This window comes from Ochlerotatus camptorhynchus, unplaced genomic scaffold (genome assembly GCF_037179485.1).
Source record: "Ochlerotatus camptorhynchus isolate MF236.1 unplaced genomic scaffold, CSIRO-AGI_Acam_v1.1 ptg000577l, whole genome shotgun sequence".
NCBI classification, from domain to species: Eukaryota; Metazoa; Arthropoda; class Insecta; order Diptera; family Culicidae; genus Ochlerotatus; species Ochlerotatus camptorhynchus.
In genome coordinates this window covers 3,077,108-3,102,739 of record NW_027041058.1, presented here as the reverse complement: position 1 = coordinate 3,102,739, position 25,632 = coordinate 3,077,108, and the positions used below count along the sequence as shown (strand labels likewise).

Sequence of the window (25,632 nt, the reverse complement as noted above, 5' to 3'; positions counted from 1 at the left end):
GCGATCTACTTCTGAGATGCATCGACGGTGCGGCTATCTGCGATTCTCCGGATTGGCTCGATTGACTTTCGGAAGGATGGATCGGTTTACTCGGCTGTTGAACTTGCGGTGTTCGAATCAGTTTGATGTGTCCCATTAATTTGTCGATCTTTTCGTCCTTCTTCTTCATCACTTCAAGAAGTTGAGCAATTTGGGCGTCTTTCTCCTCCATTTTCTTCTCCAGTTCCTCCAATTTTTTTTCCGGTTGGCAGTCTGCTGGGCTGCAGCTGCGGCGTAACTTCCTGTCCCTGTTTCGACTCGCTTGTTTGCAATTGATGCAGTGGGCAGCTGCTGTACACTGTTCATCCTCCGCCAGTTCATGATCGGCAGAACAGTTAAGACAGCGTTTCGAACCTGGACATCGGACACGGGAATGACCGTATCGGACACAACCATAGCACAAGAGAGGATTAGGGTAGTACGGACGGGTAGCGGTTGCTCCTGTTAAACGTAAGGATCAGGGCTGACGTGTTGACTGGTTTACCGTGCTCTTTGCGAGTGATTCGCTGAACTCGGATGACCCCCTGGCTAATGAGACCAAGTAGGACGTCCTTCTCCTCCATGCGGATCGCCTCAAAGCACGAAATAACGCAACGGCTCACATTCAAGTTGGGAAGCAGCTGAACGACGACCTCAGTACCATCCAAAAGAGTAAGCAACTTAAGCAGCTTATTGACCTGGACTTGATTCCTACCTCTGAGCGTGTATCGAGTTCCTTGACACTCCTGCAGCATCTTCTACCGACTTTCCAACAATGAAACGATCCGACTTTAATGGGTTTTCTGCATCCTTACTGGTTAATAGAAGGTATGGCAGTGCACCAAATTCACACGTCAAATTTCCTAATCTTAGCCATTTCTCCCTTGACCCTTCAGGTCGCCGCTACTAGCGGCCGTCATTACCGCCTTACCCTACTCTACCACTTTCTCGCGCTTACACACGACGCACGTTGGAAAAAAAGGTAAAAAGTAACAACGGTCACCCGTTGTTTACCCCAGAGACGGTAAAATAAAGAAAAACAAAAGATTTTCCTACCTTACACTCCTTCAATGTCACGCCTACAAAGCGAAATCACCAAAAAAGTGACTCTAGTCACTTCCCTTTTCAGTGAAAATCTTTTCACCAAAAACCGAAAAAATCACACCTCTTGCCACTCGGGTCACACAGCAAAGAAATCTCAAAAGGCCACACTACACAACCGTCGTTTGTTTTTATCACTTATTTCACTCTAATTTTGACCGATAATGATCGGACTTGTATGTTTGTCACTAGTTAACACTAGCCACTAGCTGTGGGTGGCATTTTCGAAACAATCGATCGCGAAATACCACCAAAACACAACAATATTCCGAGCGCGTACGCGGTTGCTATAGACAACAACGATGTCCCGAATTCGAATGATCGAATTAGGTGGTACGGCATATGATTTTCAAAGAATAAAAACTAAGAAAGAGTTGAGGTCTAGGTTGAGGCATTTTAGGAGGTCCAGTCAATTCAATCGCATTCTAAGAAATTTGACTCATCCACAACCGAAACAATTCCTGGAAAAGGAAATTCGTTTTATGGTAACGATTGAGTTTAGCTCTTATCAGTTTATTCAGCGTAGAACATGTGAGAAATGTAACCCATAGTAGAGGACAATCACGCTTTGCATGGCAAAATAAAACTCTCTTCACGTATGTCTGTCTACATCAGTCTTCGTTCGACGGTCGACGGACGAGAAGGGCCTACTGCGTTTCGCTATCAATCGCACATTTATCGTACCCGGTTGCTTAGCTTATTTCGCTTAATCAATTTAATAAAACAGTTGGCGGCGACATCCAATTAGTGTGAACAATGTCATCCAGGAAAGTAACCTACATCCAGCACTCGGGATGTTCTGGTGGCGGGTAGGTCGTAAAAGTGGTTCAAAATTATATCACATATGATCATTGAAGGCTCTTTCAGCAATCGCATCGTAACTGTCACGAAACATTTTTCTGGATCCGGATCGGTACAACAAATGATGGCCATACCTTCGTTGACACCGGTAGTGACCTATCCAAGCAGTGGTAGTGGCGGTGGAGCCAGTTCGTCGTCCTTCGATGCTGCCGTTTTGGCCGAACATAATCAACTACGTGCCAAGCACTCGGCCGCCCCGTTAACGCTCGATTCAACCCTCAGCAGCTGCGCACAGGAATGGGCCAATGTAAGTGACCAATCACACACGATTCTCCGTTGTGATGTATTACTTTGGCGTCTGCTAGATGTTGATGAATAGATCGTTCATACCTAATTTACAGTATTATCAACAGACAAACAGACGTAACTTTTTAAATAAATTCTCCTTAAATATATCGTCGGGGCCTACCTTAGCTCAGTTGGCAATGGCGCAGCTACAAAGCAAAACCATGCTGGAGATGGCTGGGTTCAATTCCCGGTCCAGTCTAGGAATTTTTCGGGTTGAAAATTTCCTCGGCTTCCCTGGACATAGAGTATGATTGTACTTGCCACACAATTATACTAATGCGAGAATGGTACAGGTACCGAAAACTCTCAACTAATAACTATGGAAGTGCATATATTATAACACTAAGTTGAGAGCACGCAATAAGCTAAGAAGTGAAGAAGAAATCATATCGTCATGGAACTCGATGAAAAAAGCTTCCTTCTTTCCGGTTCTAGAATGTATAGAAGCGTCAAAGTGATCCGATGCCAGCGATGTGGTGGTGATTTCGTGCAACTAATAATATTCCACTTGCACGTTAAATGCGTGTACGACGATTGAGGAGAAAGTGTTACGTCTGTTTGTCTGTGGTATTACTCATCACATTGGCGGTAAAGGGAAAACAGGGAAGGCACATACCAAATATTTTGCACAGATGTCTCCGCTGAGTATTTTTATCTCGTGATTTTTATCTATTAGAACATAGCCAGCCGGAATTGCATGCAACATCGGCCAAACAATCGTTACGGTGAGAATATTTACGCTTCCTTCGGCAGAACGAATGTTTCAGGAGAAGAGGTGGTCCGATCATGGTACAATGAAATCAAGGACTACCGTTTTGGACAGGCCAATCCCAGCAACTTCAGTCAGGTGGGCCATTTCACTCAGGTGGTTTGGAAGAGTTCAACAAAGCTGGGAGTGGGAATCGCTAAGAATGGGTGAGTTGCGGAAATTTTGACCCATACGTTGAAGTTCATTGGTTTATGTGTTCAATTTTCAGGACTAATGTGTACGTCGTGTGCAACTACGGTCCCCCAGGAAACTTCAGTGGACAATACCCGGCTAATGTTACTCGCAGCTAATTGTTCACTTGACAGTTTGTGAAATGGTTAGTTTTAAACTGTAGATTTTCAATATAGTAAACGAAACAAAATTATATGTTTTAAAAATCTTCCAAAACACCGACATACCTATACCTGCATAATAAAACAAGAACTCACCCTCTGTAACAAGCGATTAAAGTCGTTGCCTCCCCAGTCCGCATCGTGGTCTCTGCGTGCACGGCGTGCGGATCTATTTGCTTGTTGCTGAAGGAAGTGTTACTGCTACCTAAGGCTACAACAAATTTAAACAACACTTCTCAGTGCTTACTTAGAAGTTTTCCACTTTGTTTGACTCTTATTCCTCATCGGTCATGGATACAAAATGCTAAGTGGAATTAAATGGACAATCAAAAACCTTTTTTGCTCTAACAACCCAATTGAATAACTTTCATGTTTTGAGCATTTTGACTATCGTCACATAGAAACGCAAAACTACTCAAATATGAATTAACCACTTCATTCGAGCAGCTAAAATGACGTTTAGTACCACTCGAACTTTGAAATAAAACATTATGTTGAGATTTTTTCTTGTAGAACCTCGAGAAAAGTAGCCAACATTTGTGCGTTTCATAAAAAAATAGAAATAAGTTGGTCCAGTTTTGTGAAATAGCTGGTAGAAAGTCACGCCAAAACTGCTTGACAAAGTGGTCAATTATTGTAGAAACTAAATTCCATGTTAGATTAACATGCAAGGATAGTTGAATACCGTGTTAAAACTTCTGCACATTAATTTCATTTTAAATAATTATTCAACAAAACTGCTTGAATCTGATACATTTCGGCGAAATGTTCAGAACTATTCTTTGTATTTAACATTTTCTTACCACTACGTCAACATTGTAGTGAATATTATATCTGTGCTTTAAAATACTTTCAAGGGAGCCAATGTAGCACACTGGAGACACATACACATATCTTGAGTTACATGTCCGAAGGGCCTAACTTAAATTTGACCGTTTCGAAAAGATTGAATTTCAAATTTTGATGATAACCGATGAAACCTAAGCACAGGCTTGCCTAAACTTCTCAAACTCAGATTATGCCGTATAGATGCTCATTTATCGTGAGCTATTTCATCCCTCACATATAAAGAGCAATGATGTCAAATCCAAAGAGCGCAAAAGAGCTCGAGCTCAGATTGATGCTCAAGCTGGACTTCCACAAACACGCATCACTATGAGTGATGCGGGGTCGTTCTTGGGTGAGGAATGATTTACATCGGCTCTGCTCACCAAACAACATTTTGAACTTCGGGATGGACTCGGTGAAACGGTGAGCTTCGTTATGCTTTCGGAGAGAGCACGCACGGCCTTTGATTGATGCACGGTTCTTCCATTCAATATTATGATACACAACAACACAACAATACATTCAATGGACTACAGGACCATTCCCAGAGAACGTAACATTTTAAGAGATTGATGTTTTTTTTAAACTTGGGGACCACTTTTTGTGTTACTCAAACTCAGTCACAAAAATCTTTGATCGTTTTTTTTCCGCTAAGTGCTTTATGAGTGGATATACGAAATTATATTTCTGACTTAGAATGTACGAGGGAAAAACGAGTAAAAGTACTAATTACTACGTTTATGGATTATCCCTTGGTGGTGTTTTCGTTCAGAGATGCCAGATTTGTTTCTTTGCAATTCCGTAGACTTATTCAAATCTACGGATTTCTACGGATTTTTTTAGCCGAAGGCCCCATTTTTTTTTAGTTCTTAAGTGAAATTTTACGTTAAATGATAAATTGAAAGAACTTTTGAAAAAAAAACTACTAGGGACAGCCCTTTGGGGTTGTACGCAATGGTGACGTTGGATTACGTGGTCGTACATAATAAATATTATTTTTTATTTATTTATTTATTTCGTCAAGCAAAGTAGACTACATACAATCGTTACAATGTTTTACTTACATAGGGGAATTTACGTATTCTCGTCAATCTAAGCAGCGTCCGCACTTCTATTAGCATTTTGTCAGCGTTACGCACATATATCACGTGTCTGTTTGTTAACATTCATCTGCTGCTTGCTTCTCTATCCATTCCAATCGACAGAAATTTTTCTCAGGTGAGTGTGACTATTGTCGGCAGCCTCTTTTTCTTCGGCAACCTTCCCATTAGAACTGCGTGTTAACCAGCTGTTCTATTATCGGCAACTCGAAATCAGCCCCATTTTGTAGTGCGTATACTTCATTTGAAGAAAAATCTGGCATAATAAATTGCTCGGTCGTACAAATATAATCAGATTGAAGCTGAAAGACTAAAGAATCGTTTGAATACATTCAGAGAAGTGTGTTGATGGGAAAACATAGTGGAATTATCGTTTAAATTTTGGTTGCCGAAAACAGTCAATGGGTGCCGAAGCCAACATTTACCCTACTATGCATTATTTCTATAATGTTTTAGTTGGGCTTTAATTTCTTCTTTTGACATAGTGATGCTAATGACTTCACAGTGTAGATTATACTGTCGCATCATTCGATTGAAGGGGCCATTTTTTTGCGTAAATTGTTCTGTGTGATTTTTCTGAGAATAATTTTCGTGTTCTTAGATGCCGACAGGGTGTGTAGAAGTTTAATTGTGAAAGTATTTCTGATGATTCTATGCGATGTGAAATAATGTCATTGATGAAGAAAAGCATTGCAAATTCGCGGCGTTCTTTGAGTGTTTGTAAGTTGATGAGCATACAGCGTGCTTCATATGATGGAAGAGGAAATGCGGTCCAATTCAATTTCCGAAGGGCATATAAAAGGAATTGTTTTTACGGATTCCATACCAGGTTACAGTATTCCAGAATAGGTCTTACGTATGTAATATATAATAATTTGATAGTGTATGGGTTTTGAAAATTATAGCTGAACCTCTTAATGAAGCCCAACATACTATAAGCTTTCATTATAATTGTATTATAATGTTCTACAAAAGTGAGTTTGGAGTCTAGGATCACACCTAGGTCCCTTACAAATTTACATTTTTCTACTTTTTGGTTGCCTAAAAATATTTCAAAAAGAGGTGTTTCTACTTTTCTGCTAAATACAATTGCGTTGCATTTTTTTACATTGAGTTGGAGTAGACTTTCACAACACCAAGTGTTGAATAAGTTGATTTCATTCTGGAATTCTTCTGTGTCGCTAGAATTACTTATTTCCATGAAGAGCTTCATTTTGTCTGCATATATAAGAATTTTTATTTTTTTAAGTATGTAGGAAATGTCGTTTACGCACAAAATAAAAAGAATTGAGCCTAAATGAGAGCCCTGGGGCACCCCAGAGGTGACCGAAATAGGTTCTGAAAGTTTATTCTGAAAACGAACTATTTGTTTGCGTTGCGTTAAGTATGATTGGAGCCAATTCAGAAGCCTAGATTCCATTCCTATTTTTTGCAGTTTAAAGAGTAATAATGGTATGTCGATTCGGTCAAATGCTTTACTGAAGTCAGTATAAAGAGCTTCCACGTGCTTGTGATTGTCAATTGCGTTAAGAATGAAGGTTACAAATTCAAGAAGATTAGAGGTAGCTGAACGACCTTTAAAAAAGCCGTGCTGTTTTTTTGTAATTTGATTTTTTACTTGCTCTAAAATTTTGTCGTTTACGATTGATTCAAAAAGTCTTGGGATGCAAGAGATAATGGCAATTCCACGATAATTACGGATGTCAGATTTCTTGCCTGATTTGAAAATAGGCACCAAATGAGACGGTTTCCAAATTTCAGGGAATTACCCATTTTTCAGAGACATATTGAAAAGGCGTTCTAAAGGAAGGGTAAGTTGTTCTGAAAGATTCTTCAAGAATACGGGAATGAATGCAAAGAAGTCGCGGTCGCGGTCTTTTTCAGAAAATGTGGTGTATACTTCCTGTAACTGCAGCAGGACTTGTGTTTTGTGTCGAAATGGGAATTTGATCGGGGTTCTCTCTGTTTATACTCTTTAGTATGACCATGATTTCCCTGAAAAGAAGCTTTTGATATGAATTTTAGTTGGGACATGATCAGAAATTTATCACTTTTGGAAAATCTTGGTGGCCCTGAAAAGGGCCGATGGTAGTACAGACATGAATACCATGATACTGTTGCACCTGACGTTTTTGACGTACTTTCACTGATTGCTTCCCGGGGATCCTTGTTCAGCCATAGCAAGATGTGCGCGTGAGGACTTCCACGGTGCTGAAATGCAATCGTGTCAACCAGCTTGTTGAAGTACACACAGCCCGTGACTGGATTATCACTGGACTGGTGCAGTCAATTCCTGGATAGGATTTGTTAAGTCATTGCCATTGTGTCCTTCTGACAATCGATGTAGGAGATTCAACAAATGGGGCTACTTCATCTCATTTGCACTGAGTGTGAGGAACATTGTAGGCTTTCCCAATTGTCACATCATGGTGAACAGATTTCTCTTCCTTTGTTGACAATACTGTATTGAATTCGGCATTGAGGAAGGATAGCTTTCGCTCAATGCACTGCTCCATGAATAAGGCGGTCCTTAAGGTTGATGCCTGTATTGTTTGCAGTCCCCGTGCACTTAAAAGTGCATTGCAAGCCTTCGGAAACTCTAAGGCGAAGAACTTTCATTGTCATATACAACAAATGTTGTGGTTTGGCCAAACGGCTGTCTTGACGACGAGTTTCACTGGATGCCATCATGAAATATGTCACCTGAACCCCTGGCTTGAACTTCCGTAGATGTCCGAAACATATGGCAGGAAAAGCTATCTCTTTGCCGTGCTCATCATATATTAATGACAGAGGAACCCTGTTTTACGCGGGAGCGATCTCCAGGCATCTCATTCCATAGGAGCGTTTCCTGTTGCCCAAGCAGCCATTCTGTCTCATTATCCACGGCAAAGGTTTCCAGCTCAATTTGAGGAGCCACTGCAGGGGTTTCAAGACCATCTGTGGCGATCTGATCAATTATGATCCCGTAGCGGCGGTACAGTGGTGTCGTAATCTAATAAGAAAGCCACGCTTTAACCGTAGTTTTCTTTATAAAGTCAGACAAGTACGACGACTTATGGATTGCGTGCTTTTTGATGACGGCCTGATCATCATCGAGCTGATGGGGAAGATAGCGTCGTCTCTCTTACACAATGCAAACGGTAGAACAACATTCGAGCAAAAAGAAAATTATCAAATAACTATCATATGACATATGTGATTTCGTTGTAATTCCTCAATTGGTGTAAATTAAACCATTTCTGATCAGAAATGTTATAACTAGGACATCGTTGCTTGTAATTTTCAGAATTTGCACAAGCACAACATCAGTAGCTCTTAGTATATTAAAAACTAAAATACATACATTTGTGACGGCCTTCAGCGACAGTGTCGTATGACAGAGCCTGTCGTATGACATTTTAGTTTGGTACTGTAATTGTTTTGCAAATATCGGAATCAGTCGATTATCACAGAAAATGTGTTGATTGAGATTCTGAAGGGAGACGTTCACCGAAGAAAAAATCCATAGAAACTGTACCAAATTCCGTAGATTTTACCTACGGATCCGTATTTCCGCAAAAATTTGCAAAATCTGTAGATCTACGGAGATTTCCGTAGATCTGGCATCTCTGTTACGTATTCTCCTGTTGCCTTTTAACATGTTCATTCATTCAATTCGCTACTCTCGCTGCACACACAGTAGCTCGGAAATCTTTCTGGACCAACACAATTGAAATAGGCTGAACAACCCAACGAAAGCAATGGTTTTAAACAAATAATTCTCGAGAATCAAATCACTACCACGTAAACTAAAATTGACATTCGATAAAGGAAGTTTGCTCTATCAGATGCATGATGTGCTTTGATTTTCGAGGAATTTGTGTTAAAAACAATTGTTTACGTTTGGTTGTTCCGCATATTTCAATTATTGGTGTAGCGTTGTCGCATGTCGTTGTTGATGTCGCAGAAACGCAATTCAAATTTTGGTACGGCTCTGTTCTTCAACAAGTTAGGAGATTCAGTAGATGGTGAATTAAAGTGTAAATCTTGTGAGAAAAAAATTAAAACAAAACACCACTTCAATTTTAAAAGAAATTTAAATCAATATTAATTGAAACGTTATTCAATGAACGCGTGAGGTAGTATAATTATCACTAGTTCATCGATTAACATTTTAAATAATCAGCTGGGTAAAAATGCATTTACTCTACGTAAAATTTCAGCATAGCATTGAATTTGCAATGTGCAACTCCTCATACATGATAGAAAGGCGTAGAAGTTTCTATCTCCGATTCTATGTATGTATTCCCGGCATATCTCAATATCTCTTGAATCTCAATTGCGATTTTAGTTTTCAACACAAGAGATGACCCGCTATACGATGACGTGACAGTTGAAATGGCGAAATCGTGGTTCAGTTTACAAACACGAGAGCTATTATGATTTGCCTAAAATAGGGGCGTTTACCGATAATATACATAGTTACCATACGAATACAATTGCCACTTTGGAGCTACGGAATATATGCATAGGTACGTTCCATTTTTTTTAATGTCTTGGTTGTGCGCTTCTTTCCTCGAATACAACACAAAATCACTCATTCATGCGCACTGGGAAAAGCCATCAAGAGCCAAGCTCTCTACGAATACATCACGAAGCTCCAAGTTTACTGCTTTGCGCGAGCGCATCACGAAGTTAAAATTTCTGCTCGGTAGGCGTACACCCGAGAACGAGCTCCGTATCCCTCTCAGCGATGCGGGTTGGCAAGGGCCCAGCTTGAGCATCAAGTATAGCTCCATGAGAGCAAAATATATCATCATCAAAATATGCTGGAGCGCTGAATAAGCTGATTATTGATGACTCTTGATGGAGCTTTTGGCATGCCTAACCATTAGAAGAAGTAGATGTAACCAGAGTCGATTACTCTGGATGTAACAGCCAATAAGCTATCGGTGACAACTGAAGCAGTAGATGAGCGTGGTGTAAGTTAACCAGGTAGCGTAATCCCGGCAAATAAAGGTGAATTCAGTTCCAAATCTACAACCACCCGAATCATCGTGGACTGATAGGGAGCTTGCATAAACTTTTTCGAGGTGAAATTTCAAAATCTAATAAATTATATCGTGCTTTGACTATATTTTTAGTATTACTTCTGCGTGAAGTCTACGATTTACATAGTTGAAGATGCTAATTTCAAATAACAGACTAAAGTTGTAGTTTTTTTACGATAGATGAGGAGATGAAAGTATAGAATTGATAGTTCCTTTTAGAGTACGGCAGTGTGAAAATTGCATATAGAGAGTAAAAAGCGAGCTAGGACAACTTTTAGGAAAGTACAAATCGGTTTTATCGGGACGTATTGCTAAGTATTTTCAATAATAATTATTTTTTGTTTTATTAACGACCATTCAACTGTTTATTAGTCATTCACGTCTGTTTCTGGTAACCCTGGTAAACAGTCTTCCGTTTCAATCCGTTTTCGTCACGTTTTGTTGACAGCCTTCGCTTGCTGTTGTTAGTCAAAGCCTTGTCCGTATCGGAGTCTACTCTGTTATTGTTTCCATCATTGCTTTGTGTTTGTTGTGCGTTTTGATACACTGTAACATTTTGCTGGCGTTGCTGCTGTTGTTGTTTTTGTTGGTCATCACCGAGAGTGGGGAAGTCCGTTGCTGCAAATGGTGCAGAGTCTGTATTGTCGTCCCTGTCTTTGGTTGTGGTCGAATTTTTATGAGCTTTGCGCCCGCAGAACCTACAGGTCTTTATCTGGTTACGATGAGTAATCAGAGTTGTTTCGCCGTCAATTGTTTGTTAAGATGGTATAGGTTTTGTTAACCGCATTAGCTCCGTTGGACACACCGGTGAAGTAGTTTTTCCACATTTCTCGGCTAATGTAGAGCACGGTACTGCTGTAAGTGATCCTTCAGCACCGTGGGGGAACATCATGAATGCGTACATTAACTGTTTCATCATCCACGTATACATTTTAAATTCCTGTTTGTCGATCTTCATTCCACGCTGGAGATGATGACTGTTTTGATACCGTTTCGCCGTACTGATATCAACCATTTCGACAAAAACAAGGTTGCGCACATTGTGGAATGGGATGTTAGTAACATCGGCTAGATCCAGTTTTAGTTCACCGTACATAAACTTTTGCACGGCAGATACGTCCGACCGTTTTGGTAACCCGCTGAAGTCTACCACCAAAGTGTTTTCGCGATTGGCACCCATTGTGACTGTTAACACCGTCAATGGATGGCAATCGATGTCCGTTGGTGATTGGCACTAGATTGCGGAACAGAGACCGACGTTAAATAAAGGAAAAGAAGAAAGAAGAGTATCACGTCTTTCGCACTGAGTTTTTGGCTGTCAACTCAGGGGCGGTATGTGCTGTGAAATCTGCGTACTGATCATCCATCTACGATATATAAATGGGTAACGCGCAGTGAATTTGCCATCTCTTTCATTCTCCCGTTTGTTAAATGGTTATACGAGTGTATCGTCCAACTCCGTCATTCATTTAAACAGTCCAAGAACGAAAGAGACGATCAATTGGGCCTCACCTGTGTACGCTCACTGATTTTCCATATGTGAATTTGGTTCCAAACATCAACAAACCGTCGTTGCTATTGGCGTTGACGAGAGCTCTGTAACTCTTTACTCCTATGGGGAAATCTCATATGTATCTGTCAGTCTATGTGTGAAACATGGCGGACTTTTTCTTATTCTCTCACTCCAACGCAAAACCCCATAAGGAACTGTCAAAATGTGTGTGAAGAAACGTCACTTCGGGACTGGTGTCAAGGCGAATGGCTTAAAATGAACAGCGTGGACATTGTTCATTTTACCCCCAGTACTGCTTTAAATTACCCCTCCCCCTGTATACTTTTTTTTACCACAATAACTTGTTCATTTTACCCGCAGTATCTGTTTAATTTTTTCCCCTCTTTTATGTTCATTTGACCCCCACACAGAAAAAAATTCTGAATTTTAACTATCGCGTAACATCTTTTTTTTTATAATTACTTTATTTGTACAGGCTCAATCGAATTAACTTTACAGAGCCGAGTTATCCTTTGCGTTATACATTATTACTGTCTTAAATTTAAAGTTAAAGGAACTGGACCGAGTACTCGCGGTTGTCTCGAGGTTAGTGGAGATTTACAATTTTTTGGATGGGAAAAGGGAAGAAGGAGGTTTGAAATGTGGTTTACGATACAACTATTTAATTAATCCTAAAGCATGAAATTATTTCTATTCATCTTGAAAACAAACATTGAAAAAAAAAACCCCACACGTACAAAATACAAACTAAACACAAGGTTAATCAAACTTACAATCTAAGGTTAATATCCTTAAAGTAAACATATATGAGTTTCATAAACTCCAGATACGCGTAACATCTCTCTTCGTTTAATTTTGAGCTATACTTGGCATAAACAGTGAAATCGTTTACAAACTTGTATACAATATTACTAATTTATGCGATATTACGCTTAAATTTACACGAAATATCGCGTAAAACTATGCCAAATCTAGCGTTAATTTTATGTGCGCTATATCTCGCAGAAATTTACATGAATTTTTCGAACGGTGCATTACATGTTCATTTTAACCAATGACATTTATATAAGGTCCGAGCCAACAGGCACTTAAACTAAACTCTTGATCGAGAATCCATAACGGTGGATTCAAATGTGCAGCGATCCCATCTCTCAAAACCATAGAAATTTGTTATCTAGATAAAAATAAGTTTGCCCGGAATAGATTAGACACGAACCAATTTATTCAGTTTGTATGCGGGTTCGTGGCTAAGATACACAATTTTCGCGAACACGGCGGCAGATGTCAGTTTTGTGCTTTGATCATAAATTTGATGATACTTTGTATGATCATTCATGTCGGTTTGTCGGTGGCTTGCTGGTGTTAGAAACTAAAATGCTGTGAACATTGCTGAGCAAGCGAATGACGACGTCACTCTGCCATAACATTCCGTACTGCGAACAGTGAGATTTACGTCACTGCCAACAGCTGCTTCGTGTAAAAGATAAACATTGCAATGAAATACGAACACAACTAAACATTTGCAAATTTCACTAACACCAATGAGCCTGTTGGCCCGGACCTTATATAAAGGACATTGCATTTTAACCGCATGCATAAAATCGAAGACAACATATCGCGTCATCTGCCGCTCAAAGGTAAATGCTTCTATAGAATTGGATAGCAAAGGTTAAAAAAAAAAGATCTGGATGAGAGCGAGTGGTTGAAATTAGTAGCTAGAGGTCCCTTTTGGCCAGACAGTGATTTTCTCTACCTTGCAAAATAAAAAAAAAGTTTGCATCGCTGCGCCATCTTTGCGATCAAAAGTTGAACTATTTTCATCCACTAAATTGTAGTTTTAACCTCGGTTTTAACTAAACCTAGAAACTTCACTCAATACGTCAACTTAAAAGAAAGTCCCAAAGAAACGTGCTCAACTTTTTGGCTCAGCTTTGGTACTCTCTTCGGTCCCAAGCTAATCGATGCACCCCTCGAAACATAGGAAAATCCACGAATTCCTCATTGTATCTGTCAATCTTTCTTGGCAAATCAAAACAAACATAGTGTAATTCTAGAATTTCGACTACACGGATAGAAATCTTCTTATATCTTTTGGCAAATATCTATTGCTGACTATTCATAAAATGTATAAGTCAACTAATAAGCAGACGCCTTGCAAAAAGTTAATGACGATCATGTGTCAAATGAAGTGTATAAGCGGTCACACATACCTTTTATGCATTCTTATAGGACCCATGCGGTTCGTCTTATGGAACGTATAAGGCTGATGTTTTGGCAATAATGTATAAGTAAAACACATGATTAAAATAATTGATTTTCGTTTCGTGTAGAATGGAGTACGTTAATCGATTTAATTGGGACCAATAGGCTAGTCAAGTAGTGTCGCCGATACCCCTCGTTGCGGCGAGTTGTTGGTGAACCAACTGACCGAACCCTCGCGAGCGAAACGCCAATCCCGGATAAAGTGAACGGAATGACAGAGATAGTAAACAATACATATTATACATCGAATAGTGAGCAGCTTTGAATTGTTTTGCCCTTCTGCATAAGTTCGTTGTAAATTGACTTAAGTGAATTGAATATAACGATAATCCGTAGGTTTAAATGAGTTTATTAGTTATTAGTAATTGATTCTTAATAGTTTTATTTATATAGATCGCCAATTATTAGAAGTCCTATAATATAATAGTGCCACGTAGTGAGTGGAAAATTAATGATCACGAGGTATGTTACCTCAACATTTATACTTACCCGATTGTCATTCAATTGTTAACCTAAAATGGACCTATATTGATTTGTACTTACCTTTAGATTATTCTGGACTCGTCCTTCCTGGGTTAACCGAAGATCAGGAAATAAAAAGAAGAAGAATACCGAAAATGTAAGATTAGATTAGAGTTGTTTGGAAATGCTAACATGAAGCTTTAGTGTGATAATTTATTAGCTAGAAAATGATCTTTAGAAGAGGGTAGGTGGATAGTTCCGTTAGAGTATGGCAGTATGAAAATTGAATAGAAGTTGAAAATGAGCGAAGGGCCAATCATTTATATCATAGAGGTATTATTCGTAGACACCTAACCGTAAAATGCTGCAGCTGAGTTATTAAAGAAAGAGAAAGTCGATGAAGAGAATCGATCAAAGCAGATAGGCCCTTTCTCCAGCTCTGTATAGAAATGGTGTCGTGACGGTAATGAGCAATGAGCACAGGAGGGAGGTAGCGAAAACCTTCAAATGTTGCTGTATTCGTAAATATCGGAAATACAAATAGTGACGTCATTGTAGGGAACGATGCTGATGTTGACGTTATGTTCGTTAAATTTACCACGCAGTCTGGGGTGAGAGTAAATCGTTTTGACGTAGAACTACGTCTTTAATTTCTATACTGGGGGTCACATTAAAAAAAAATCAAAATTCAGACATGTAACGAAAAGTCCCAAACACGGACATAACGATAGAGCGCAAATCGAACTCCGAGCTCAATACTCGGTTGATCGCTCACCATTTTACCAATGAAAGGAAGGCAGAAGAAGAGCAGCGATAATAAAAAACGCTTGCCAAATAGTTTTCTTCGTCATTTGCTTTCGAGCAACGGAAGGATAAGCGTCCCAAGCAACACAAAGTCATAAGATTATGTTGAGTAAACTGCTATACAACCAAAATCAGTCATATAAAGGTTATATCAACTGTTATAGAACAAGTGTGTTGCTTGGGGTCGAACACGACGTATGAGTCGAACAGCACGATTCGGACCAATACGAAAACGGCGGAGTGTTGCCACATTATTTCCAAATTCAATCTGTATTTTCACCGTAAAAATCTTTTTAATCTTTTTCTGACTGACAAAAATCTGTAAAATAATGTATATAAATTCTATAGGTTGATCTTATTGCGAATCGTCGTAAATATACTTTGAGTTCATTGAAGTTCAGAAATAGTTTGTTTATAGTTTAGCATCTTGGAGAATGACTTAAGTTTGCTTTCTAAAGAATTGGTCTATTTAAGAATCTTGATTTTTTTAATTGATTAGTATCTTTTATAAAAGTCTAAAAATACCATACCATTTTCTCAAATTCTTCTATTCAAACCAAATTTCAACTTTATCTAATCATGTGGCAGATTAAAAGGATATTGAATTCGCTAGCTGTTGCTCGAACCTATATACCTAAGTGTACTCAATATTTTTTGTGATAAACTTTGGGATGGTTTCATCTGTATTTCTTTATTTGCAATCTTGTTCAAATGTTACATCAACTTTATTTTATTTTGTCACAACTCATAACTTTTATTTGGATGTTTAGTAGAATTGCATACAATATTCTTTATTTCTGACATTGAGCTAGGTGCTCGTACCTACTCAAAAGGAAGAAAGGATTATTTATGGATATTAGTAAATATAATCAAGAGTTAAACATATATTCCACTTATTTGAAAAATCTGAAAAATCTGTATATTTAAAAAATCTGTAATCTATATATACAGATATCGGTATCAAAATGTTGAGAAAAATCTGTATCTTTAGAGATAAATCTGTACATATGACATCACTGAGACGACGACGAAAGCACCCACATTGACCGGAGGAAAGGTTTCCCGCAATAGGCAGCATGACTAGGCCGCCGTCATCCGGTCGGCATCGACTAGCACTGGTGTGGCCATCATTTGAAAAACAATCGGCCCTTTTCAGGGCAACCAATTCAAAAACGGAAAGAGTTAAGAATTAAATGATCAAGCTATTTGTTCCGTCCACTAGCGGTCCTACGTCAACCTTCCGTTCGTGACCCTAGGCACAGACACATCTACTTTTTTCGATGTAAATACAATTACAAAATTTTACACCTATTTTTTTAAGATCGAAAGATAGAAAGAAGAGATCGATTTTTTCGATCTTTTCGTGGACAAAGAATCGATCCAAAAAATCGGAAATCGGTATGAAAAAGATCGATCCAAGATCGCCCAATCCTAGTTGGGCAGCTATATAATAAGCTGCTTCTCTTCGACGAATGGCCTCCCTCACTCTTTGCTCGACTGTTGAGCTGGTCAGTTCGTTTTCTTTTTCGCTCGAGTTCTCGCTTCGATTCGGTTTGTGCTGTCGCGTTGCGCCGTGGAAGCGTCACCACCTTCGCGCGTTCTGTCAAGTTTACTGCAACTTGCCAACACGAAACAAATGGTGCGTAAACGTACCAATGATTCAGCAGCGGGCCCTTCAAAGAAGGTGGTAATCTAGCACAGCAGGATGACGCCGGAAAACGGGTACTGCAAGCCAACCAGAAAATGGCGATGATGACGTCGTTCCCATCGCTGCAAGAGAGCGGATTCCCCAGCTTTTCACGCCGGAGAAGGATGTTGCCAAGCTGCGTGCCGAACTGGCAAAACACAAGCTGCTGCCTCGCTTCAAGCTTTGCAGCATCGGCACCAAAATCATGTGCTCCAGCTTGGAGGAGTACAATCAAACAGGATGTTTCCTAAAGGAAAACAACGTTGACTTCTTCACGCACGATCTGCCATCGAGCAAGCCACTGAAGCTGGTATTGCGTGGATTACCGTCGTTCGAGGCGGCTGTGGTTAAATCCGAGCTGGAGCGGCTTGGGCTCAAACATGAGGCGGTGTTCCCAATAAACCGGCGTTCCAACCACAACACCAGCTTTCGTGACCAGTTGTTCCTGGTGCACTTCACGAAGGGATCCACCAGTCTAGCGGCTCTGAGATCCAAAATCCGGGACCTGTTTCAGGTCATCATCAGTTGGGAGCATTACAAATCCCAACATCGTGATGTTACGCAGTGTATGAACTGCCTCTCCTACAGCCATGGCACCAAAAACTGCCATATGAAGACTATCTGCGGCAAGTGTGCTGGAACTCACTCGACTGCGTCCTGTGAGCAAGATGATGACATCGAGCCAACGTGTGTCAACTGCGGTGGAAACCACCAAGCCTCCAATCGCGGATGTCCCAAGCGAGTGGAGTTCATCAATATCCGTCGGAAGGCTACGATCAATAATCAGCCCGGTCGCCTCCGTAATCATCGTTCGCCTCCTGCACGCACGGAAGTCCAGTACCCAGCTCTCCAGCCCCGTCGACATGTTCCGAACTTAGTCCCACTTCCGCTCAACAACCAACAAGTCAAGCATGTGAGTATTCCTAACAATCGAACAGTCCAGCATCGTCTCGCTGCTGCTGCTGCCCAGCCAATGCCAGGTCCCTCCACCGCCCCTGGTTTATCATACGCTGGTGCTGTCTCAGGTGAGCCTGTCGACGATTCTCCGTTCACCTCGGAGGAACTTGTGACGCTCGTGGCCGAGGTCATCATCATCTTGCGCACCTGCAAGACTCGATCTGAACAGCTACATCTGCCCTGTCCCTTGTCACTAAGTATGGACCGTGAAGCCATCAAGATCGTAAATTGGAACGCTTGCTCCTTGAAGAGCAAAAACATCGAGTTTGTTGAGTTTCTCAATGAACGAAACATCGACATTGCCATCATAACTGAAACCCACCTGAAGCCTGAAACAAACGTCTACCTTCCCGATTTCCGGCTCGTGAGGCTAGATCGAACCAACTCTGGAAGAGGAGGAGTGGCTATTGCACTAAGGAGAAACATCTGCTGTCGACTGATGCCCAGCTTTCGGCTGAAGATCATCGAAGCCGTAGGGGTGGAAGTTTCTACTCCTATCGGCCCCATCACTATCGTCGCGGCTTACTGCCCCAAACAAGTCAACATCAGGGACGGATCGGCAGCAGATCTGCGACGAGATATTATCAAGCTAACACGACGACGGGAAAACTTTATCATCGCTGGCGACCTGAACGCCAAACATCAAGCTTGGGGCAACAATCGGCGCAATCAAAACGGCACCATCCTGAATAACGACCTGCAGGAAGCGCAGTACAACATCTTGAGTCCGGAAACTCCCACCCGGTTGAGTCGGTCCGGTGTTCACGCTACCATCGATATCTTCATCAGAAACATGGGCAACAACATCGCTCAACCTATCACCTATCAGGAACTCAGCTCGGACCACTACCCGGTGGTGACTGAGGTGGGATCCTCCGTAAATCGATTTGAAGCTTTCCGGCGCAACTATCATCGTCTTGACTGGGGTCAGTTCCAACATTGCGTCGACACCGCTGTAGACTACGATGTCCAACCGGAATCGTCCGAAGATGTTGACCGGTGTCTGCGCTCCATCGATCAAGCAATTTCCCGGGCCAGGGAGCTACATGTGCCAGTATCCAGACAGGTGAGTAATACTCTGAACCTTGACAGGCCTACTAAAGACCTCATTAAACTCCGCAACACGATTCGTAGGCAGTACCAGCGTACTGGGCTGCCTAACCTGAAGACCAATTGCAACCGTTTGAACAAAATCATCCAAGCCAGGATGGTGGATCTCAGAAATATCGATTTTGCAAACAAGATTCGCTCTCTCCCAGATTGTGCTAAGCCATTCTGAAAAATGGCGAAGATTTTGAAAAATAAGCCGAGGCCCATTCCTCCCCTTTCCTCTCCTAACCAAAATTCGGACCCATCTTTACTAATAACCCCATTTGAAAAGGCCAATGCTCTTGGACAACACTTTGTAAATTCACATAACCTTGGCCACGCCATGGTGAGTCCCCACGAGCCTGCAGTATCACAGGCAATGTCTAGAGTCGCTGCCACCCCCGTAGTTGTCCCTGACGAAAGTACAATATCGGCTGATGAGGTGATAGCAGCGATTAAATCAACAAAGAACATGAAGGCCGCTGGTGTCGATGGAGTGGTCAACCTCGAGCTGAAAAACTTGAGTTTTGACTTCTTCAAGCACCTTGCGGTGGTCTTCAACAAGTGTTTAATGCTTGGCTACTTCCCTGCATGCTGGAAGTTAGCCAAAGTTATTCCAATTCACAAACCTGGCAAAGACCCTACCAGTGCCAAAAGCTATTGCCCCATCAGCCTCTTGTCATCCATCTCGAAGCTATTCGAAAAACTGATACTCAGCCGTCTGCTGGTGTTTTCAAATGATAATAACATCTTTCTCAAAGAACAATTCGGATTTAGGAAAGGCCAGTCTACCATCCACCAACTCGCACGGGTTAGTAACATCATCAAGCGGAACAAGTCCGTTTCCAATACATCTGCCATGGCATTGTTGGACGTCGAGAAGGCGTTCGACAATGTCTGGCATGATGGCCTAGTGTACAAGCTGCATCGATACAACTTCCCGATCTTCCTCGTGAAGATCATCAAAAACTACTTGTCGGGCAGATCATTCCAGGTCTACTTGAACAATGTCTCCTCTGATACGTTCAACGCTGATGATGGAATTCCCCAGGGTAGCCTCCTTGGTCCTATCCTCTTTAAGATCTTCACGTCAGATGTTCCTCCCCTTCCGGGTGGTGGTATGTTGTCAATGTTTGCGAATGACACTGCCATCATCTATAAGGGTCGAGTGATCCGTGCTCTGACGAGAAAACTCCAATCAGGCCTGGATGTTCTGTCCGACTATTTTAAAAGCTGGAAGATTTGTATCAATGCAGCTAAAACACAGACCATCCTGTTTCCACACTCCAATTCACCCCGGCTTGTTCCATCTTCTAACTCAAAAGTCCACCTTGATAACACTACCATTGAATGGTCGAGTGAAGTCGTCTACCTTGGTCTCACCCTTGACAGCAAGTTGCTATTCCGGTCCCATGTGGACAAAACACCCACCAAGTGCAACATCTTGATTAGGTCGCTCTACCCACTTATCAACAGGAAGTCCACCCTTTCCCTTAAAAACAAGCTTGCCATCCACAAGCAAATCATCCTCCCCACCATTGAGTACGGAACGCCAATCTGGGAGAGTTGTGCTATGTGCCATCATCTCAAACTCCAAAGGATCCAGAACAAGATCCTTAGGATGATCCTAAACAGTCCTCCACGGACCCGCAATTCTGAGGTCCACCGCCTGGCTGGCCTTCAGCATCTCGAAGAGCGACGAACGGTCTCCATGGAAAGGTTCAGAGACACCTGTCTGAGATCAGATCATCAGATCATACGTGATCTGGCACGTTAGGTTAAGTTAGAGTCGTAGTTAGGTAGGTTATCAAATTTTTCAATTAATACAAAACACACTCCCCAAGGGGTATTCTGCTAACTAGATGAAATACGCAAATAGTAAACTATCCAATTATCCAAATATCCAATGAACAAAGGTGACGAGCCAGATAGGCTAATCAATTAATCTGTAAAATCAATGTATAAATCATAAACAACAGAAATAAACGAACATTTTACTACTACTACTCGACGAATGGAGCTAATTATTTGCAGATTTCCTGGAAAGATAATAAATACCTAGTAATGGAATGCGGGAGATTAGCTTTGCGATTCGTGGTAAATATTGATTCATTATCGTTTATTATAAGCCCAGGCGGCCCTTATCTGCTTATTCAATAGAAAACGCGTCAATTCTTCAACCCACTATAGGCTCTAGACAGTGACATACATCTCTTTTTACACCTGATACTGAAGTGTATCAAGATCTGTCAAGAGACCTCATTTGAATAACCTTAAGCTTGAAAAATTTATAGTATTAGACGAATTTAGTCCCTCGAAGGACAAGCTTGATACAATCCACAAATGGCCGTTGTCATGACTGTTTTGCCTTGTAAAAAAGCCATAATAGATGCCATTTGTGGATGAAATCAAACGTGTGCTTAAATTGGCTTCCACAAGTTGATCTACCACCCTCCCTCCGTCCCACGTTGCATTTGCTCACAGGTTCAATGAGTCCGTGAAGCTCAAGAGAACTTTTTCACAACATCCATCCACATCATGGAATTATATCAATAACATATATAATGCACTCCAAATTATTTGAAATTAGCATCATCAACTACACAAATATGGTTTTCTATGTAAAAATATATAAAAAATAGCGTCCAATCAAAAAATTCCAAAAATTTACGGAAAGGTGTTGATTCTATGATTTTTGAAAATTTTTTAGTGTTCAATGTTTCTAATACTCCATAAGTTTGTAGTTTAAAGCTTTTTTAAATCAAATATATTGAACAAATATTTTTCAAATAGGGGACATGTCTCTAATGTTGGCCTATGGATTTAAGATTGGGCCCATCGCTAAAAATCTGCTATTTATCAATTTTATCTAGATGAACGCGTTATTGAGACGTTACTAATGGATATTTTTGGTTGCTATTGAAAATTTAGTCGATTGTGGAATTTATGTATGGGCCCGAATTAGGGACTCTTAGGCCGACATTACCTGCATTTCCCCTGCTTAATTTTTATCAATTAAAAAAAAATCTCAAAGTTTTATAAAAAATTACCTTTATTTTTCCTAGAAAGATTTAATTTTTCCCAAAAACTTTGTGTCAGACGCCATAATGGTTAGAAGGCACGTTTTCGTGGTTCCCTAATTGGCCCTATCTTGTGTTTCATTTTTTTCCATGTTATACTAATCTTATTTCCATGCAGGGTTAGAACATAGACTTTGTCATATGTCTACGCGAATAAAGCCATGAAAATTTACTTAAGATCCGAAACAAATAGTATGTTGCTTCCTTCGGTAAAGATGTTCAGGAAACAAGGTTTTTAAAACTTGGAGCGTGGTCAAGATTTTATTGGAGAGGATGCTTTCATTTGAGTATTCAAAAATGGCTCATCGTTAATGATAGCTTGTTCAAGACAGAGTCGATTTTATAATAAGAGTCCCGCCAAGAGAAAATGTAGCGAACAATCAGCACTGTTTGTGATTTATTTTTCGTCAGAGTAAACGGCAACCACATTTTTTGCGTAAGCATCGGATGACTTTCATTCAGAAGTGAAAAATGTAATGTCGATAACGCAGCTTCTGTAAGACAAAAACAATTATAAAACCTGAGAAATGTTTAAACAAGTGCTTGGTATAACTTATAAATACCAAAATGTACTAAATAAAGCGAAGAAATGTTATTCATATAATATTACTCAAATATAGTCAGTAATGAATGTAAAACTACTAGTTCACTGGCTGTGGGAACAATTTGACTCTGGTTTAAGATATCATATGATAACAAATAAGGCATGTCTGTGAAGGTGTTTGCAGCCGATAAAGCGTCACCTTATCACTTCTATCCAATAAATCTTGGAGCTGCTATCAGTGGATTGGGAATATTTTTCGCATATAAATATAAATGGGTCGCTTTGGTGCCAGTACAGTTGTAGTTCCACCAGCATTGAAACCATTCGCGCTATACCATACGGAAAAGCCATGACAAGGTACGTCAAATAGTTCAAAATTATTTAACTGACAGAATTCCAAATCTGAACGACTACCTGTTAGAGTAGGAGTTCGTCAGGATAGCATTCTTGGGCCTATTTTGTATAACATTTTCAATTCGGACCTCCCTGATTTGCCTCAGGGTTGCCACAAATCTTTGTTCGCCGATGTAACAGACATTTCTGCTAAAGGAAGAAGTCTTCGTGCTATTTGCAGCAGACTGTAGATATTTTCATTTCTTATTTACAAAAATGGAAGATTTCTCCCAACGCTTCCAAAACTCAACTTATAATATTTCCACATAAGCCTAGAGCTTCGTTTTTGAACCCTAGTAGTAGTCACATAGTCACTATGAACGGAGTTCCAATTTCCTGGTCAAACCAAGTGAAATATTTTGGATTAGTACTTGACCAAAAATTAACTTTTAAAGATCACATTGAAGGCATTCAAGCCAAATGTAACAAATATATAAAATGTTTGTATCCTCTTATAAACAGGAAATCCATACTTTGCGTGACGAATAAACTTCTAATATTTAAACAAGTTTTTAGACCGGCCATGCTTTACGCTGTGCCAATATGGTCTAGTTGTTGCACTACCAGGAAAAAAGCACTTCAAAGGATTCCGCACAAAGTTCTGAAGATGATTTTGATGTTGCCTCCCTGGTATAGTACTACCGAAGTACATAGAATTTCGAATGTTGAGACTTTAGAACAAATGTCCAACAAAATAATTAATAATTTCAGACAAAAATTCCCTTTAAACTTAGATAAGATTTAGTTTTAGTTTTAAGATGTCAATTATCATACTGACATGCAGGTTTAAAAAAACCGGTTTAAAATACTGAATTGCCAAGGCAGGAACAATGTAAAAACACTTAGATATATATGATAACAATTAAGGCTGGTTAGGTAGTTAAAAAAAAATAAAAAAAAAATAAAAAAATAAAATAAGGTACGTCAAATCTAGTCTATGGATCGTGAAATTTATAAACAATTCTAAATTTTAGTAAATTCAATCAGCAAGTTTTGGCCGAACATAATCAACTTCGTGCCAAGCATTCGGCCGCCCCGCTTACGCTCGATTCAACCCTCAGCAAGTGCGCACAGGAATGGGCCAATGTAAGTGTCCTATAACATCATATTCTCCATTGTGGTGTATTACTTCGGCGTTTTCTAGACGCTGGTGAATACATCGTTCATACCTAATTTACAGTATTATCAACAGACAAACAGGCGTAACTTAAATATATCGTCGGGACCTCCCTTAGCTCAGTTGGCAAAGGCGCAGCTACAAAGCAAAACCATGCTGGAGATGGCTGGGTTCAATTCCCGGTCCAGTCTAGGAATTTTTCGGGTTGAAATTTCCTCGGCTTCCCTGGGCATAGAGTATGATTGTACTTGCCACACAATCACACAATTATACTAATGCGAGAATGGTACAGGTACCGAAAACTCTCAACTAATAACTATGGAAGTGCATATATAACACTAAGTTGAGAGCACGCAATAAGCTAATATGTGAAGAAGTAATTATCTCGTCACGGAACTCACTAATGACATCTCGCGAGCTATTCGAGGAAAAAAGCTTCCTGGCCAAGTATCAAACACTGTTGCATACAAGTTCGATAGAGTGTATAGAAACGTCAAAGTGATCCGATGCCAGCGCTGTCAAATTGCACGTTAAATGCGTGTACGACGATTGTGGAGAAAGATATACGTCTGTTTGTCTGTGGTATTACTCATCGCATTGGTGGTAAAGGGAAAACAGGGATGACACATACCACTTCCCCTTCCCCTAATTTTTGTCTCGTCTTTTTTTTATCTATTAGAACATAGCCAGTCGGAATTGCATGCAACATCGGCCGAACAATCGTTACGGTGAGAATATTTACGCTTCCTTCGGCAGAACGAATATCTCAGGAGTAGAGGTGGTCCGATTATGGTACAATGAAATCAAGAACTACCGTTTTGGACAGGCCAATCCCACCAACTTCAGTCAGGTGGGCCATTTCACTCAGGTGGTTTGGAAGCGTTCAACAAAGCTGGGAGTGGGAATCGCTAAGAATGGGTGAGTTGCGGAAATTTTGACCCATACGTGAAGTTCATTGGTTTATGTGTTCAATTTTCAGGACTAATGTGTACGTCGTATGCAACTACAGTCCCCCAGGAAACTACGGTGGACAATACCCGGCTAATGTTACTCGCAGCTAATTGTTCACATGACAGTTTGTGACATGGTTATTTTTAGTATAATTATTTTAAATATTGTCGACTTTGAAATTTATTAATTTCTATAATAATATAGTTATCAAAATGGAATCATATGTTTTTAAATCTTCAAAAACACCGAAATACCTATACCTGCATAATAAAACGAGAACTCACTCGTGACGACTTTGAGTTGCCTCCCCAGTTCGCATTATACTCTTTTGCCGTACGGATCTATTGGCTTCTTACTGCTACCTTAAAGCTAAAACAAATTTAAACAGCACTTCTCAGTGATACATATTACTAACAAATTTTCAATCATGTTTGACTCTTATT

At 40.3% G+C, this 25,632-nt stretch overlaps 2 protein-coding genes across 2 annotated transcripts; both read left to right on the top strand.

Annotated features, from left to right (window-relative positions):
• The first annotated feature begins 1,850 nt into the window (after nucleotides 1-1,850).
• On the top strand, nucleotides 1,851-3,376 carry LOC135713744 (Golgi-associated plant pathogenesis-related protein 1-like). The gene is made up of 4 exons (XM_065236975.1): nucleotides 1,851-1,928; nucleotides 1,987-2,227; nucleotides 2,945-3,183; nucleotides 3,246-3,376. Exons 1-4 carry the CDS (start codon nucleotides 1,876-1,878, stop codon nucleotides 3,325-3,327), a joined length of 615 nt encoding a protein of 204 aa, XP_065093047.1. The 5' UTR covers nucleotides 1,851-1,875; the 3' UTR covers nucleotides 3,328-3,376.
• A 19,701-nt stretch (nucleotides 3,377-23,077) lies between these two features.
• Nucleotides 23,078-25,312, top strand: LOC135713787 (uncharacterized). The gene is made up of 4 exons (XM_065237020.1): nucleotides 23,078-23,085; nucleotides 24,096-24,207; nucleotides 24,918-25,156; nucleotides 25,218-25,312. Exons 1-4 carry the CDS (start codon nucleotides 23,078-23,080, stop codon nucleotides 25,297-25,299), a joined length of 441 nt encoding a protein of 146 aa, XP_065093092.1. The 3' UTR covers nucleotides 25,300-25,312.
• The last annotated feature ends 320 nt before the right edge of the window (nucleotides 25,313-25,632 follow it).

Bases quoted from the DNA above. Each gene is read 5' to 3' on its own strand.
- LOC135713744 (XM_065236975.1), top strand. From the start codon at position 1,876: ATGTCATCCAGGAAAGTAACCTACATCCAGCACTCGGGATGTTCTGGT. The intron at 1,929-1,986 runs GTAGGTCGTAAA...AGGCTCTTTCAG, and splicing joins TCGGGATGTTCTGGTGGCGG to CAATCGCATCGTAACTGTCA. The intron at 3,184-3,245 runs GTGAGTTGCGGA...TTCAATTTTCAG, and splicing joins GTGGGAATCGCTAAGAATGG to GACTAATGTGTACGTCGTGT.
- LOC135713787 (XM_065237020.1), top strand. The intron at 24,208-24,917 runs GTAAGTGTCCTA...TTTATCTATTAG, and splicing joins GCGCACAGGAATGGGCCAAT to AACATAGCCAGTCGGAATTG. The intron at 25,157-25,217 runs GTGAGTTGCGGA...TTCAATTTTCAG, and splicing joins GTGGGAATCGCTAAGAATGG to GACTAATGTGTACGTCGTAT.